General features: G+C 37.1%; 1 protein-coding gene across 2 annotated transcripts; it reads right to left on the bottom strand.

The window, feature by feature from the left end:
• Positions 1-6,739: 6,739 nt before the first annotated feature.
• Positions 6,740-11,285, bottom strand: LOC137945484 (putative UDP-glucuronate:xylan alpha-glucuronosyltransferase 3). Of its 2 annotated transcripts, none has more exons than XM_068791383.1 (5): positions 11,105-11,285; positions 10,501-10,608; positions 9,007-9,216; positions 8,122-8,774; positions 6,740-8,020 (listed from the first exon to the last, which is right to left on the bottom strand). In XM_068791383.1, the coding sequence occupies exons 2-5, from the start codon at positions 10,563-10,565 to the stop codon at positions 6,945-6,947; spliced, it is 2,004 nt and encodes a 667-aa protein (XP_068647484.1). In that variant the 5' UTR covers positions 10,566-10,608; positions 11,105-11,285; the 3' UTR covers positions 6,740-6,944. The 2 variants fall into 2 exon arrangements, with proteins under 2 accessions (XP_068647484.1, XP_068647485.1); XM_068791384.1 differs by having other exon boundaries at positions 10,501-10,575.
• Positions 11,286-17,434: the final 6,149 nt, after the last annotated feature.

Raw genomic sequence — 17,434 nt, 5'->3', positions numbered from 1 at the left:
AGAAAAAAATCTTGGATTTCTTTCGTCCTCCCCCCGAATTAACTGGGCGTGACTGTGAGAGGATATCCGACGCCGTTGGTTTTCACAAATGGCGGTTTTATTAATAGAGCAGGTGAGAAAGAGGGCGCTCACGAAATCTCCACTACAGTTTGGATCGTTTCATGGATCACAGACTCGGTTATGTTTTTTAAACAAAAAAGGAAGAATAGAGATTACCCATTTGAAACGAAATCGTGTTTCTGGAAACAACCACCAGAAAAGAAAAAGGAACGATCAGATTACCAGAAGATTTGGCAAGTGAAATCATTGTCAATAAGCAGAGATGTTCGCGTCTACTGTAACGGGCGTTCAATTTCTGACGTATTAGATCAAATTTCTGTTATCTTGCTAGCTATACGCACCACCGTGCCTGCTAGTGTTAGGTAAAGCTCCTTCTATCATCTTCTTCACAGGAGCAGAAGGGTTGAATACGGATGAGACTTTCCCCCTGTACTTAAATAAATACGAGTGGTTGCTTGCTCTCTGTAAGTGGGCAGCATATCAAAGTCCTGCAGTCTGCTCCAATTCTCTGAATATGAATCTGGTGGCCGCCTAGCCGGTAGGTAGTATATGACAAAGAGCCGCTCACTAATCCCTTTCTCTGCACTCAATCCTCATTCATGTAATCGATTTCTCTCGTAGAAAATTGTATATTTGGTGGACAATCACCAAATGATGTAAGCTTCTTTTAGTCGTCCATGCCACTCCCTGAGATTCATTTTCAACTACTGTCACTTCCGCAGAAAATTGACAAAAAATTTAATGCAAAACGATGGAATGGGACGAGGGAGTTCGGAGTAAAGATGGGATCTGTGGAATTAATTTCAGCTACTCCGTCATGATAATTACTGAATTTTTTCATTTGTTTAGACTGGAAGTCGGAACATAGGAACCGGATAAATTGTCTGGATTTCTGCAAACCCAAGTGTTAGATGTGCTGTTTCTTTCTCTCTGGAAGTCGTTAATCGAACAGGAAAGCTGTTGATATCATAGAATGGGGACAGTTCAGCAAACCAAATGGACTGATTTCAGCCTTAAAAACTTGACAAACTTGCAGAAACATTGATTATACTGTGTGTAACAGTCATTTTTCCGATCTCGTAAAAAAATCACCATTTTCACTTCATACAGAACCGCCGGAAAAACAAAATGATAAAAGAAAATTTTTTGTTGAAAACATTTTTTACGTTTCATATTCTATGGGCAGGATCGTGTATCAGATCAAAACCTGTATTAAGTTGAAGAACATCAGCTTTATGCTGGTGGTTTGTTCCTCGCAGAGTGACAAACCGCATTCCATGTTCTTAGCTTAAGAAACAAGAGAAAGGGGCGATGGCCGTACAGAGTCTGATTAATCAATTCTCTCGAGAAATGGTGCATAATTTATCTCTTTTAAGTTTTACCCCCTTGATCTCCCATCTCCCTCCACGCAAAGCTTAAACAAAGAATATAAAATGTGGCCGGAGAGAGAAAGGGCAAGTCCAATAATTGCAGAAAGCAAGAGAGCGTTCCCGAGAAGATTCTCTAATCAACGTGAAAAAAGCTAATCTACCCTTTTCTTCTAATGACCAACTCCACTCTTCTTCCTCAAGAGTTCGTTACAGGATCTAAAATTCTTAATCTCATCGCCCTCACTCTGCTGCGTTTTTTCCCAGAAAAAACTGAGGTTGCTAGTAGCAGAGCAAGGCTACGGCTAGTTGCAGAGCTAAGCAGAGCAGGAAGAAAGAGGGTGGTAATAGCACTGCCAAGCCATCGCTGTTGAACTTATTTTTTCATATAATTGAATCCCTTTTCATCAATGGCGACCAAATCGCAGTTGCTTTTTCTGTTTTAAGACGAGTCATTAGTAAAATGATTAGGTACATTATTTTCTTCAATTTATCTCTCGATCGTCGTGTTTGAGCAAAAGAAGCAACTGAAACAGGGTAGTGAAATCATTGATGCCTGGAATCACATATAGTGACAAATGGAACCTCAGATAAAAAAGAAGCACATCAAATCGTCAGCAATCATTTGTCATTTGTTGTGAGGTGGAGAGAGGAAAGATCGTTGTCCTCTCCTCATTTTTATTTTCTTTTTCTACTGATTACTGTTTTTGGCGTAGTGTGGTTAAAAGCTTAATTCTTTCAATGGTGTAAGAGGAATCTCTCATTATCAATTTAAAAAATTCATTCCTCGGGTGTTCTGGAGAGGATTGGAACAGGACATTATCCAGAGCTTTGGAAGTCATCATCATATATGTTTATTATATGTTTGATATGGTTTACAGCCATTTTTACAGAAAATCACACTCCGGGGAGAAATCCAGCAAGGCAGCAAGCACACCAGTGGGGAGAAGGGGTGGACACAAGCGCAGATCAACGGTTCGATAAAATGACTGAATGAAGATAAACTTGACAGACTGGCAGCGAAGCGATGGAGAGGGTCGGGCCCCCGTTGCCGACACTCCCACGACGAGACGCCAATCCTCTCTCCCTCTCTGTCGGTCTAATTAGTAATTTCAATGCAGGCATTCCTGCATCTTAATCACAGCTGCTGCTCATGGTGATGGGCTGATGGCAATTGCGAAGCTTAGCTTTTCCTTCCTGGCAAGCTGGCACACACAGAGACCGAATCATACGAGATTTTGGGTTCGTCTTTCTTTTCGCATTCTTACAAGACATAATCACTGTTTGAGCTTTTGAAAAGAAAGGAAAAATCAGTTCTTTAGTCTCCGTTTCCTTCAATTCCAGATTTTCTACTATTTGTGAGGCCCAAGGTTGGGCGTACCAGTTCGGGCAGCGGGCAGTGTCGGTAGTCCCGGGCAGCAAGCCACCGACAGTTTACTAGGTGGTCAGTGGTCAGTGGTCACTCGTTTTTGGTCCGAATGCCTGCTTGGGTCGGTTCAACTATTAAGCACATCCAGCCCAAAGAAGACAGTGACTCGATCTAGGGGTGGGCCTCAAGCTGTGGACCGTCTTCGTCCTTTCATCACGGGAGGGAGGCAAAAGGGCGACAGGCTTTAATGGCATGGCCTCTGTAACTCGTATCATTCTGTCTTTCTCCTTAAGATTTCTCCGTCTGTTCCTTCTTTGCTTCTCATCTACTACATCTACATCCACTTCTACGCCTCCTACCCTTTTTCTTTTACCCGTTTGATATCGCTTCATGTTTTCGGAGATTTCTCCATCTGTTCCTTCTTTGCTTCTCATCTACTACATCAACATCCACTTCTACGCCTCCTACCTTTTTCTTTTCCCGTCTGATATCACTTCATGTTTTCCTTATTCCCAACTGCAAGGTCCTCCTTACTGATTTGTATTTGGATTCCGACCCTGTATCAAGACGCCCAAAATCCGAGTCAATTCTGTCTTCATCTCGATGAAACCTTCATCTCAGATTATTGTTTCTTAATCAAATTGGAAACCCCGAGTTGAATCATCTGAAACATAAAAAAACTCGGGGAGACATGGTAGGGACGGTGCGGTCGGAAAGCAGTCAGCCAGAAACTCCCTTCAATTTCCGGCCATCGCCGCTCTGGAGTGGGTCCTGAAGAGCGAAGACGGAATGATGTTAATGTCGATGATATGTACGGCTACCAAACCTATATGACTTCCGGTGGGCCTGATGGTACAGAAACAGTAGCAGCGTGGTACTCTTACTACGTTTCCGTCCCGGCCTTGGGCATTAATGCTCAACGACGAATCCTCGCCGCTGGTCCTACCAAATTTCTAGTCTTTCTCGTCGCTATTTGCAGAACCTCTGCTCCTGTTGAAGCTGAGACTGCCACAGATTTTCCGAGTTCCCGCAACCTTCCCGACCAAGCTAGATTGTTTGTCACTTGGTCCGTCTTGGATGTTTATTTCCTGAATAAAACCCTTCAATTTCGTAGTGGGGAAACCCAGACACTGGCTTTAATTCGGAAGGAGATTGAATATTACTGACAGGCCATGAGATACGATTTCACGTGGACACAGAAATTTTTTATTTTTAAAGTATAAAATAGCCCCAGTTGTTGATGCGAGTGAGTGTGTAGTTTAATTCACCTGGGTGTTTGGTGTTTCTTCAAGTTCAATGCAGGAAAGGACCGTTAGATTGGAACAGTGGTTGCATCAAATTGCAACGACGATAAGAAAGCCAAAACCAGGCACTTCAGCAAATGAGAAACCATTTATATGGTGTTCTGCTCTTGCATTTTAGGAATTCAAAAGTGCTGTCCTTCAAAGGTTTTTTGAATAGTTTCTCATAAGAAAACGAAGAGTAGATTCGATTCCTTATCTATCGAGTTCGAGCCGAGCTTGAGCCAAGCTTTAGCGCCGAAATTGGCTCGTTTATTTTAACGAGTCGAGCTCAACTGAAGCCGGGTTCGGTTCGTTGGCTCGCGAGCCGGCTCAAGGTGAGTTGGGATCGGGATCGGTATCGGAAGCGGGAGCGGGATTGAGAGCGAGGGGGGAAAATTTTTCCTCCCCTCGTCACCGCCAAGCCCCTCCCGTCGGTTGTTGTCACCGTCGCAACTGTTCGCCGGCCATCTCTACCACCATCGCAACTGCTCGTCGGCCGTCCGTTCGATTTCTTCCTCTCCTCGCCACCGCCTCCGTCGCAGCCGTCATCCCCGACGACAGGTCCTCCCCGGTGCCATAACCCCCTTCCCTCCGCGTCGTCTCAACGGAAAACCAAAACCTAAGTTCATGGGAGAAATTAGGGGAGAAATAATCTCCCCCCTCCCCTGTGCAAAGATGATTTCGCACTTGCGAGATCATAAAGTAAAAAAAAAAAAAAAAAATTTCTTAAACTCTCTTCGTCATAGCTCTCGAAAAAATTTAAAATAAATTTTATAGAAATAAATTTCTATAAACTATTAGTGTCTCATTTTTTAATTGAATTTTTTATTAAAAATCATATAACTTTTTAAGTAAGATTTTAGTACCAAGATGGGGTAGAAAACTGTATAAAAAGTTTTTGAATAAGTATTTAACAGTTGATGCTGTAATACTTTTAGCATAAAGCAATTTTCATTGCAATTTTGTGTTCGATATTTTATTTAATTAAAATTTTATCGATAAGTATAATAATATATTATGTTGATTATTAATTTTTATTTATTTCCTTATAAGAGGCAATAAAAGGTCCATTTAACTTTCCTAAGAAAATTTTAAATATTTCTTGTAATTTTATAATAAGTCACTAATATTAATAAGATTTTATTTAAAGGTTTTTTTGGGAATATGTATCATAGGAAAAATATTTTTAGTTTTTCCTAGAATATAAATTTTTCGTCTAGGGCACTAAGGAGTCCATAATAAATTATGGTCAGATTTAAAAATTACAAAACAAGCTAGACAACAATTGGAGTAAAAAAGATTAATATTGGTACATTTTAATCCATTGTTAAAATTCAATCTTGAACCTACCCTATCATTATATATTTTTTAAAATGTATGCATAATTTTATATATAATTTATTCAAAGCCACCCCTACGTGTGAGATCATAAACAAGGAAAAAAAAACACTCTTTGTCTCTTCTTCATTGCTCTTAAAGAAATTGAAAAGATATTTTAGTAGAAATATGTTTATAAAGACTATTAGTCGATTTTTCAATAAATGTTGAAAAGACATTTTTAATAAAAATATAGGGACCATTAGTGCCTCATTTTTTTCAAAATATTTTTCTAATTATAAATTCTTGTAAAAAAATCATATAATTTTCTAAGTAAGATTTTCTTGCCAAGATGGGCTAGAAAACCGTATAGAAAAATTTTGAATAAGTATTTGACAGTTGATGATAAAATCCTTTTAGCACGAGGCAATTTTCATAGCAATTTTGTATTTGATATTTTATTTGATTAAAAATTTATCGATAAGTATAATAATATATTAGATTAATTATTAATTTTTATTTATTTCCTTAGAAAAGGTAATAAGAGGTCCATTTAACTTTCCTAAGAAAAATTTAAAATATTTCTTTTAATTTTCTAGTAAGTCTCTAATAGTAATAGGATTTTATTTAAAGGATTTATAGTTTTTATTTGGGTGATTTAAATTGATAGTGATATTTTATTTAATTTTGTTGTGTTTGATTATTGTATGAAGTTTATTTATAATGTTATGCAGTGTATGGAGTGTTTAGACTATTTTATGGAGTGTATAAAACAATTTCATAGAGTGTTTATGGAGTGTTTATATATATTAATTATGCCCAATTTTAAGTAGAGGTCATGCCGAATTTTATACAAGTATTATATATATATGGATTATGCTCAATTTTAAGTAGAGGTTATGCCCAATTTTTTGTAGAGGTCATGCCCAATTTTATGTAAAATATATACATAATTTTATATACATTTTATTCGATATATATTTTTTAAAAAGTTTTAAACTCGGCTCAAACTTGTTGGGCTCGAGTTGATAACAATTTTAGGCTCGAGACTAGGCTCGGCTCAAAGCCCGGCTTGAAATGTTTAAATCAAACTCGGCTCGAATATAAGCAGATTCGGCTGAGCTCGACCCTTAATGAAGAGCATTTGTTGACCCAGCTAGACGCACCTTAAGGCCCAAGAGCTTTTATTGATTTCCGATGCCCATTATGATGTTCAGTGGTGCTGTAGTAATGGCTAGTAAAAACCTTCCTGCAACGATGAACTTTGTAGTATGTTCAGTTCAATTGTGGTTGGAAGCTCTCGCTTTTCTGACATCTGACAGTCGTGCTAACAAGTTAAAATCTCATCGAGAAATGAGGAGATTAAATTAAACTAACAGTCGAAAAGAATGGTGTTCAAGCACAACAGCTTCAGAGTATACGAAGCTGATTACTGAAAACGAGAAGAAACTTTATGAAACTGCGCGGAATTGAATTTTCTTATTGTATGGCTCCTTTTGAAGGAATGGAGGAACTGATCTTGGGTATTCTCTGTCTATTTTCCGTAAGCTACAAACCAGCGAGTGATGCTGTGGTTGTCTTCTTCTGCCGTGCTGTGGTTGTCTTCTTCTGCCGGACTGCGTTAACTACATGCAAAGAAGGAACAGAGCCATTATCGGTCCAATTGGTCTCGCCCCAGTGCCACAACATGCTCTCCCAGAAGCAGTATTCATCAATGCACGTCTTCAGACGTGGATCACTAATATTCCTCGTCCAATGCTCATCCGGGTACTTAGCTTTTTCTGCTTGCCGGCGATCCCACTCTAGCTGCGCCTTCTGCTTCGAGTTCAATAAACAGAATTTTTGTAAATTTTCAGGCATTTTGTCGTGCACTCTCCACCACCTCGCATGTGCAACGTCGCTTGCAAACTCCTGTAATATGTCCACATTCCAGTTGCAATCAAAGTCACGGAAGCACACCCATGGCTTGTTGCCCAGATAATGGAGAACATATAAAATGGGAGGATCTGCTCCAAACAAACGTGTTTTCTGCACTTTCTTTTCTTCTTCGTCACCAATCCAGAAATGTTTGAGAAAGTTTATGTGCTTAGGAATGCGATGCCACCATGTGAATATTTCGTTCAAGTACCCTTGATCCCCGCCATTATAGGATTCAATCTCGTTTATGTGATCCATAAGCAACTTGAAGGTGCAGTTGGAAGGCTCAATTACCATCACACCTGAGTTGAATAGAGTCGCATCGTTACCTGTTGCGGATATCTCTGGCATTCCAAATAGAAAATCAATGTTCCTCAAGATGAGCAGATCAGCATCTATGAAGATTATCTTGTCATAGTCTGTGAGCTGCCACAGACGGAATTTACTGTAGTTCCACTCATTGTATGCATCTCTCTCTGCCTTTGGATTCCTGATCCGCTGAATTGTTCGAATTTTCCAGCCTGCGGCTTCCAGGCCTCCCCTGTGGTATTCGCTGATCGTTTCATCTACAAGAATAACAAGGTCTCTCATAGAACCTGAAAGGCGGATACTCTGAGCTGCAGCAATAGCCCCACAGACATATACATGAGCAGAATGTAATATTGTTGCATATGCTTCTCGATATGCACTACCCAAATATGATCGCTCTGTTTGCAGATTATATTACTGTAAACAATCAGTATATAAAGAAAAAACCGAAAAGCCAGTGCAATCGTATTGATATAAGAGACAAAATTTTAGAACTAACCTTTGGCATTCAGAGGAACTGACAGTTCACACGACCCAACTGGAAGCTTGAGCTTTTCCCTTATTGATCTCAAGTTAGGCTTGTAAAGCCATGTGTTTCCTTTCTGTACAATCAGCTCTTTGCATGTGAAGAGGTTCGCAATGGGAAAGCATTCTGTAATAAATAGAACATGCACTGGGTGATTGCCTCTAGCAGAAGCAGCAACTTTTGCAGCTGCAAGCTGCAGATGTAACCGAGCTATGTCCCTTGACCAGTTTTTTGAGCGCTGGCGATGACATGGAAGCTTCACAGCTACAAGATCAAAATGTGATCCTTTCGGGACCTGTGGTTCAGGTAGAGATGGACAAACTGGAACTTCCAATTCTTCTTCTTCATCAATCCACTCCGGATATAGAGCCTCCCATGTGAGACTAATGCTTGCATAGTCCAAGTATACAACAACAGATTCTGCATCTTGTATCAACTGCCGCCAGCGGTTGATCTCACTACCATTAAAATTCAACAAACCAATCTTCAAATTTCGCTGTTTTCCTTCAAACAATTGCTTGACAATGTCTTTGATTTTAGTCCAATCAATTTCAGAATCTGACACATAACGCAGATCTGTACCAACTGCCCTCTCCCATATCCAACCAATGTCAACTAATCTTGACCTGCATCAGCAACCACCTTAATATATACAAGAGTCTGATGCACTTACGAATATAAAATTACAAAAAAAAAAGATAAAACACCAAAATGAGCTGATACATATAGATAAAATATCTTAGAAAGCACAGTTTCTGTAGGTAAAACCAGGCATCCATTATTTCTCCACCTGCAAAAGCGTATATTAAGAAACTCATGAAAGTAAGAAACAAAATAGACATGTGAGAAAACCCATACCTGGAACTAGATCTGAAGATTTGTTCATTTTGGTATGAGGTTGGAGAAAGGAGCAGCATGAGAAATGTCCCACATACTATAATAACTAGCACTAATTTGAAAGAAAGAAATTTGCAGCTTGAGCTCCTGTCTTGTACAGATGTGTAAGGGGCTTTTTCAGCATCTTTGAAGTCTTTACTTTTGTGAAATCTCCTTCTGTTGGAGTCATCTCTGTTGGTAAAGTACAACAGAAGGTCCAAATTAGAGGTTCATCCAGAAAAGAATTATGAAAATAAACAACACTTAATTAATTGGAATGCATGTAAAGCAAATCAAGAGCAATTGCAATCTTAGTAACCAAAAAAAAAAAAGAGAGTAATTGCAATCTTCTCTCTCTCTCTCTCTCTCTCTCTCTCTCTCTCTCTTTATCAGCATGTTCCTCATGTACCGATAAATAATTCGTCAATGTTTATTAGAATTCAGAAACCTCTTCATCCATCCATGTTCCCGCTATGCCATCACAAAATATTCTAAATTGAACAATAATGCAATTTTGGTGAAGTTACCAAACATCTGAGGAACTCTCTTCCAATAATTACTTTTGCTTGTGACAAGGCAGTAGAACAGAGTGCAACAATTCTCATATCATTCTATCTCAAATTCTGCTTCACTCTAAATCATATTCCCATCCAATTATTCTTTTCAAGGGCCAAGATGCCTAACATGAAGGGCTTCAACCAAAAACATGAGAAGATGCATGAAAATGAACCATGTGGTCCCTTTTTGAAAGTTGCAAAGCCATAATCGCATTTCAAATATCCCAGCTTACAGCTTCTTTTCCAATGTTAATCCAGATTATGGTTTATTTATCCAGCTACCTGCATACTGTGACTTGTTTCCACCATGCAAAAGCAGAATGAATAGTTTCCTTATGGAAAACCTCAAAATGTGAGATTGTTCCTTGATTTTTAAGAAAAAACAGCACCTAACCACTTCAACCATCTAGCCATCAAGCTCCCCTGGCAATCTCTATGAAAGAGTTTTTTTTTATTATTTATTTATTTGCTAGAAGGTAAGCTGTAGCTCTAACCAAGGCCAAGAAGGTTAGTTGCTACTCTACTCTCGCTCCATCCACCTGTATATCCAATTGAGAGATAATCATAGAAAAGATCCTCACCCATTAAAGACTTCATAGATAAATATATAACCCTTCTCACAGTCATTATAGTTCACAGTTTCTAAATATCCATTATAAATCACGAATACAACCACAACTGTCAAGATGCCCCGCATATTTAGTTAATTACTGGCAACTGGTGAACTGGTGTGCAATCCTGATTGAAAGAGAACTTCAAGAAAGGAACTCAAGTTTTTGAAAACTTTTGAGTTTAGTTCTTATTTCAGGTTTCGGCTGAACATATAAGTCTAATCAAGCTTTTCAAAAAATGCCAGGAGAATTTCATTTAGCAGAAATAATAAAAAACCCGTTTGTGAATAAAACAAAACGAAGCTTACACTGATCCAGATGACCGATGCCTGGCTTCAGCCAGAATAGGTGAAGCCCCGATTGGCCCTCTCATCTTGACCAGGCTGCAGCAGGGGAAGGCATCATTATACACACCACTGTGAACAACAAAAAAGCTCCAGTAACAAGTTAACAGACGAGGAAAAGATAAATGTAAACAAACTCGCAGAGGAACTCTGTAAAAGCTAGGAGACGAAGAAAGAAAGAAAAAATGAGACTCTTTGGGAACTGTTTCTAGCTTATGACAATAGAGAAGGGCGACAAACAATGAACAGGGGAACTCGACTAGCATGGTTTAGAGATAGCATCATCTCTGAGAAATTACGCATCACTATAGGAAGACTTAATCGAAAACCTGCATGTCAAATTCGACAAAACAAGAAATAGAACGGAAAACGGATTAACTGAGCAACGTAGCGAATTTCTCAGGCATCAAGCAGATGAGAGGTATGCTAAACCGAAAAGAAAAAAACTATAGAAAAAGGTGAGGTTGAGAGAAGTGAGCTGCTGCCCAAGCACAGTCACCAGAAAACAACTACTCTCGCACAGAGGAGAATTTGAGAGTGAGGAGCGAAGCAGAGAACTATTCCGTACCTGCGATCCCGGAGATTCGACCCACGAGAGCGTTCTCGATTGGAACTCAGAAGAAAAAGTTTGACTAGAACTGAAGCGGTTGGGGTGTTAAAAAATTAGCTGGAGGAGCAGGAGAAAGAGAATCTGATCTGCTTGGAGGCACCCTCTCAACTTTGAATGCCGCCCTTTCTTTTTCTCTTGCCACTCGACCTCCTTTAAATTGCTTCAATATTTGGCTATTTTTCACCTTTCAGATATATAATCATCCTTAAGCAGGTTTTAAAGCATTTATCCCAAGTAAAACCAGAAAATGAACCTTAATTAATAAGCAAAAGGTCGTTTTTTTCCCATTTTTGCTTGGAAAAATCAGAAGAGAAAGGAAAAAGATGAGAGCACCATTGACATTCTTACTGGTTCTACTTCTTTGTGAAAATCATACCGACAGAAATGGGGTATTTGCAACTAATTATTTGTCTTAATCTTATTGATTTCCTTTGAATGCAAGTAAGGTTTTATTGATGAAATGCTAATGTCAATTAGTCTCTGTCTCCACCAATTAACTTGCGAAATGGTTCTGATAGTTATTTCTGAACCAAAGGGAGGCATGCCATACAGAAAAAAGTTGAGATGAAATGAGCAAAAACGAACCAAGAACTGAAAAACCCATTTCTGAATGAAAAACCCGTTTGCCTTTTCTTACTTAATTTTTTCAAATAGATCGATCGATTATCATCAGGGTGAAGACTTTTAGTGCCTCTCGGTTCATTAATCCACCCAGAAAATGACTGACTTGAATTTGAATTCGAATCTAGTAATGAGAAGAGCACCAACCATCATCAAGAACCAGCCCGTAAACACCAAAAGACGAATCAGTTGATCGTGAACAAGAAAACTATGAGAATAATGCAGTGATTAGGGCAAAAGATAGGAAAAGCCCAACCTACAGAATCATTACAGTTTTTACATATGCACAGTTGGGACTGTTTCCAACGACTTCTCCATCCAAAAGAAGTATGACATTTGGCATTACCAGCAGAACTCACCAGAAAGAGTCTTGGTGGAATTTGGAAGTCTGCCGCTCCGTTTATCTACAGTGATGGCAGCCTTGCACCCATCGCTACGTCTATGTTTTCCTCAATTTGATATTTGCTACAGCTCTACTCAACCTTCCATGCACGTTCACACGGGATATGTTCTTCTTTTAGCATTATCCCAGGTGTAAGGAATGTCTTTTCTGCCAAGCCTCGTCGGAGCTGTCAGGATCGAACCAAGCGCCGGCCCCCGCGCAGGTGGAATTCTTAGAGATATGGGAAAGGAGAGAAGAAGCGTACAAGGGTGACAAAGGATTTGTATTTGTATTGGAAGCAAAGCAAGTGCTGCTTCTGCTGTCTGTCATTTTATGTTCGAACAGTCTTGGAGCTGGCTTTCATGGGGACCCCAATCCCAGAAAACTGAAAACTCACTATGATCAAAAGGATTCAGAAACACGCAGGTACCTTCGTGGACGGTAAGAGTTGATGAAGAGAGACCACCAGAAACATCATCCACGGCATGGCTGATCCTTTCTGGGGTCTGGTTGCAATACAGAAATGGATAAAAAAGAAATCTGCAACTTGTTTAATCATGATAATCCATTTAAAAGCGTCATGCTTCCACTTATATTGGCATCATTAAGGATAAAATCGTTTGATTTCCTTAAGAAAGTGATATCTTTTATAAAAGTTGTAAGGATTGACCTCCAATTTTTAAAACTTTGCTTTGTATTCCAAGCGGTAATTTTTGCTATCGTAAGTTAAACTCTTAGGCCTTGTTAGTGCCCTTGGTTGAAAATTTATCTCCCATGAAAAGTTAGAACTATTTTTCCTGGGATATACATCTCCAATAAACCTTCCGGCTGTGTTTGGAACACAAAAAATGGAGAAAAAAGAAATGGAAGAGAAAATAAAAGAAATTTTTTTTCTTTTGTTTCGATGCTCATTTTCAATGAGAGAAAAAATGGAAGAGAAATATAGTTTCTCTTGTTCGGAAACAAATGTAAAATGAAAAAAAAATAGTAATATTTTAATTTTTTTATGATTAAGATTCTCTCGAATTTTTTTTTCTGTTCTTTTTTCCAAATTCCAACATTTTGTGAGAGAATTTTATTAACTAATATTTTCTTTTCTCTCAATGATTCTCTACAACCAAACAACATAAATAGTTTTCTCTCTTTTTCTTTTCATTTCTATGGGTTCCAAACATGCCCTCAGTGTACAATCTGGATAATGTCTTATTAGAAAATTACATGAAAAGACCTATTAATACCCGTTTTAGGAAAATTAATAAAAATTAATAATCAATTACATACATTATCATTCATATCCGATAAAATTCGACTTGTCCAGCGGTCTTACCATTTATAGAAACAGAGAAGGGGAAGGAGGGAGACAACCTCACCCTTCATCCCTCAGTTGTTATTAACCTAGCAAGTAGCCTAATCAAATTAAATATGTTCATTCAGCCAATTTGATCTGGGTTTTATAGTTTTTTACCCCAATTTTAACAAATTCAATTGCCCATAATTAAGGTCCAGTAGTCCCCTTTTAGCCCTTCGAATTGATTGCACCAATTAGAAAACTTCAACTAAAATCTAACTAACTAGGAACTAAATATCAATGGAATAAATAATAAAAACCAACTCTATCTGCAACTCAAAATCATTGAAAGAAGAGTTTTAGAAGTTCAAATACTCCATCTGCATCTCAACAGCACATTCGTGTAAACATCTTATTTATAACCTCGATAAACACAAATGGCCTAAATGGCATCTCAAAAACTCAAAGAGCCTTGAGGATCTCCTTCTCACTTGAAACGAGAGCATCGAGGATCTCCTTCGTTGTTGTTTCCCTGGCTGGTGACCACGAAACAGGTAACAAATCAACACAATGATGAAGATATGAGGCAAGTTAGCTTCAACAAAATATGAGAAGAGCAAAAATAAGGAAAATGTAAAAATACTCACTAGTGAAGAGCTTAAAGGAAAATCGAGGGAAGCTTCTTTGATCTTGCTAATAATTTCCAAAGTCCTTTTGATCATCACCAAAGATCCAATCTTGGACAAGACTTTTCATCTTCTTTCGAGTTATTCTGTAAAACAAAAAGGGGGGAAATCGAAGAAAATAATTACTTAGATGAAGATCAAATTGTGTATTTCAAGGGAAGATGGAGACAACAAGCATTTGATAGAAGATAGGGTTTTTGCAGGCAAAAATCTGGATTGCCACTAATGGTATTAATTTTCTTTTAGAGCTTTCTCTCCTGCTTTTCTTTGAACACCCGTATGCTTAAGAGTTTGAAGGGGTGAGAAGACTTGTAGCAAACTTTGAATTCCCCTTGACCTCACCTGTTTTACTTAATACATAGATTTAAGACTTATATTAACCAAATGAAATCATATAAAATTTATTTGTTCAGGTATCCAAATTAACCATAATCACATATAAATAAATTAACTTGTACCCTAAAGTGGCACCCCCTTGAATTTTATAAAAAAAAAGTGAAACTCACAACAAAAGAATGAAATGGAGAGGAGACATTTCTACCATATACATTCAATTGGAAACAAAGAGGGTCTTGGCCTTCCCATCCTTCACACAATTATGTTGTTGGTTGGTGGAAGATACTTCTTCCCTTGTTGATTTCTAGGGCTAACAATAAACACGGGTGATCTCAAGGGAATGAGAGAATAGATGAACTCCAACTCTTGGGAAAGAGGAGAAAAAAAACCAAGAGAAAGACATAAGGGAAAAAAGAGGGAGATGTAAGAATGAATTTGAGCTAAGAGGAAAGGTTTGAATGCTCTAGCCCATATGACTTGAAGTTGTATTTATAGTTGTGGGAAAATGTTTACAATAACTACAATGTCCTTAGGGTTACATGCTTCAAGAGATAAAAGACATAAGAGGACATGCACCAGTGTGCAATTACAATTCTATGTCATTTCTATAAAAGTTCTCGTTATTCACTACTCATGCTACTCTCGTACATGTGGGTATCTTTTAAGACGCCCCCTCACACTGGTATTTGTAATTACACTTTGCAAATAATCTTGGTCAATAAACTTGTGTGTTGAAAAATAATTTTTAATTGTCTTGCTTTGATTCATCTTGTTCTTGTTTACATCTTGTTTGTAGTCTTCGTCTTATTGTCATATTGTTCTCCCCATGACTTTGATATTCCAATCACATAAAATTTTATTACCATAACATGTGGAATTATTCATTGTAAATATACGTTTTCTTCTCAGATGACAGCAATACCCATATTTCAATTTGGAAGGAGGCGCAACCATTACAACACTCAACTTCCAATCTCAACCTTCATAACGTCTTCTTCTATTATTTCCGTCAAGGTGATAGGTAATAGCAGTGATCCCAGTTTGAAACAAAAAAATAGTTATAGTAATTATCTCCTCCATCAAGGTATCTCGAGGATAAATACTTAATTGGACACAAACTCTCGAAAGTAAAAAAACATGGGTGATAAAGCAGGAGTCGAAAGCAATAAAAAACCCACTTAAGGCTACCAAAAAAAAATTCTCAATGTAATTCAAAACACCTATATATATAAAGAACCAACCTAAGCAACTTAACAATGGGTTAGTTTAAAAGGGTAAATGAGAGTAAAAAAATAGATAGTAAGAAGAAGGTAACCAAGTAAAAGGTTTATGAGGGGATGAAAGGAAGAAAAAACAAAGACCATGGTAATAAAATTAAAAGGATATTATAACAGTAGAACTATAAAAATTACAAACAAGTTCGACCAAGTATGACCTCAAAGAATAATTCCTCTATGAACATGATGAATTGAAGAAACTTAAAAAAAAATCATAAGAAATTGTAGAGATAGAACATAATAATGGGAATTTTTAAAAAATAGATTTATCATAAAAGACAATTACTATTTAACACAATACGACCAATTAGGGAAGACAATATTAAAAGATATAAAATATGAAATAAGGAAAATCTAGGAAACTAAAATTTGAATTTAGAATTAGGAAAAAAAACTTTATAATTAAAAAAATTTAGACTTTGTCAAAAAAGAAACTAAACTCGTATAGGAAAAAAATTTCTTAATAAAACTAATGTAATGTGAGATTAAAAAATGAAATCAAGGAAGGAAATCTACTCAAGTTGCTTTAATCTTGACTATTCTTTGAAAGCAAATAAGAAACTTAGCCAACATTAACAACTTTAAAAGTGAAGCAAAAAAAATAAAAAATAGACTCAAATTTGGATTTTCACATGCAACATGACTTTTGATTCTTCCAATGTGGTTATCTCTATCTAGAAAGATCAGATTGAGAGACAGTTTATTGGGATAGAAAGTAGGCTTACATAACTCTATTTTGAAATATAATTCTTAATATAAATTCCCAGTCATGTTGGTACAAAATGTTTAAAAATTTGAGGCTTTATATTGCTACTCGAAACTTTTATATTGTTTGACATTTGTTGCTTCAGATATCGATATATCTTTCTAAAAAAAATTGATTGCAACAATTCTTTTTGAGTTAGAAACTTGCCTCAAAGGTCTTTCCAACGGTATATAATTTGTTATATGAAAACTATGATAAGAGAGTATAAAATCCAATGAAAATAAAAATTGGAAAAAAATATTAAATGAAAAAACGAGAAACTCTTCTTTTTCATTTTTATTTATTTCTTCTCAATCTTCTTCTCCTTTTCCATTTCAAATCTTTACGTACACTGACACCACATTGATTTTTATGGCTAACACATGAATACAATAGAAGTCGAAGGAAGGAGAGAAGAAAAAAATTCTAACTTTTGGGAGCGTGGAGAAAAAAAAACCAAATGAGAAAAAAAAAAAAACTAAAAGAAAGGAAGATGTAAAGACAAATTTGAGCTAAGAGGAAGAAACTTAAGGTTCTGACCCATGTATTGAGCTGTGTTTATATTTGTGAAAAAAATATTTATAATAACTACAATACTCTTAGGGCTACATATATCAAAAGGAAAAAAATATTATAAAAAGGACATACACCAGCTTTGCATAATTACAATTTTATGTATCTCTATGAAAGTTATCTTTATTTACTAGTCATACCACTCCTATATACATGAGTTTCTTTAACACCGTTTATCATGAATGGTAGAGACTCTCCTCCCTATTTTCAAGAGGGAGAAGATCCTTAAGGGTTACCCTGCCCTATAATTGTCATAAAAATAAAGCTCTACCCTATTGTTATAGGAGGAAGAGGAGAGGTGAAAGGAGCTTAGGACAAGAGACCCACGAACCATTGGGTTATAAAATAGGGACAGAGCCCGGGCTTTTTATTATTTTAGC

Source organism: Aristolochia californica, unplaced genomic scaffold (genome assembly GCF_029961685.1).
Source record: "Aristolochia californica isolate CCGP_79_NKW_82.1479 unplaced genomic scaffold, dmAriCali1.0.hap1 SCAF_12, whole genome shotgun sequence".
Taxonomy (NCBI): Eukaryota; Viridiplantae; Streptophyta; class Magnoliopsida; order Piperales; family Aristolochiaceae; genus Aristolochia; species Aristolochia californica.
This window is presented reverse-complemented; position numbering and strand designations above follow the sequence as displayed.

Coding starts and splice junctions, on each gene's coding strand:
- LOC137945484 (XM_068791383.1), bottom strand. CDS start 10,565: ATGAGAGGGCCAATCGGGGCTTCACCTATTCTGGCTGAAGCCAGGCAT. Junction 8,775..9,006: donor ATCTTCAGATCTAGTTCCAG/GTATGGGTTTTC, acceptor TTGCTGATGCAG/GTCAAGATTAGTTGACATTG. Junction 8,021..8,121: donor AGTTCCTCTGAATGCCAAAG/GTTAGTTCTAAA, acceptor ATCTGCAAACAG/AGCGATCATATTTGGGTAGT.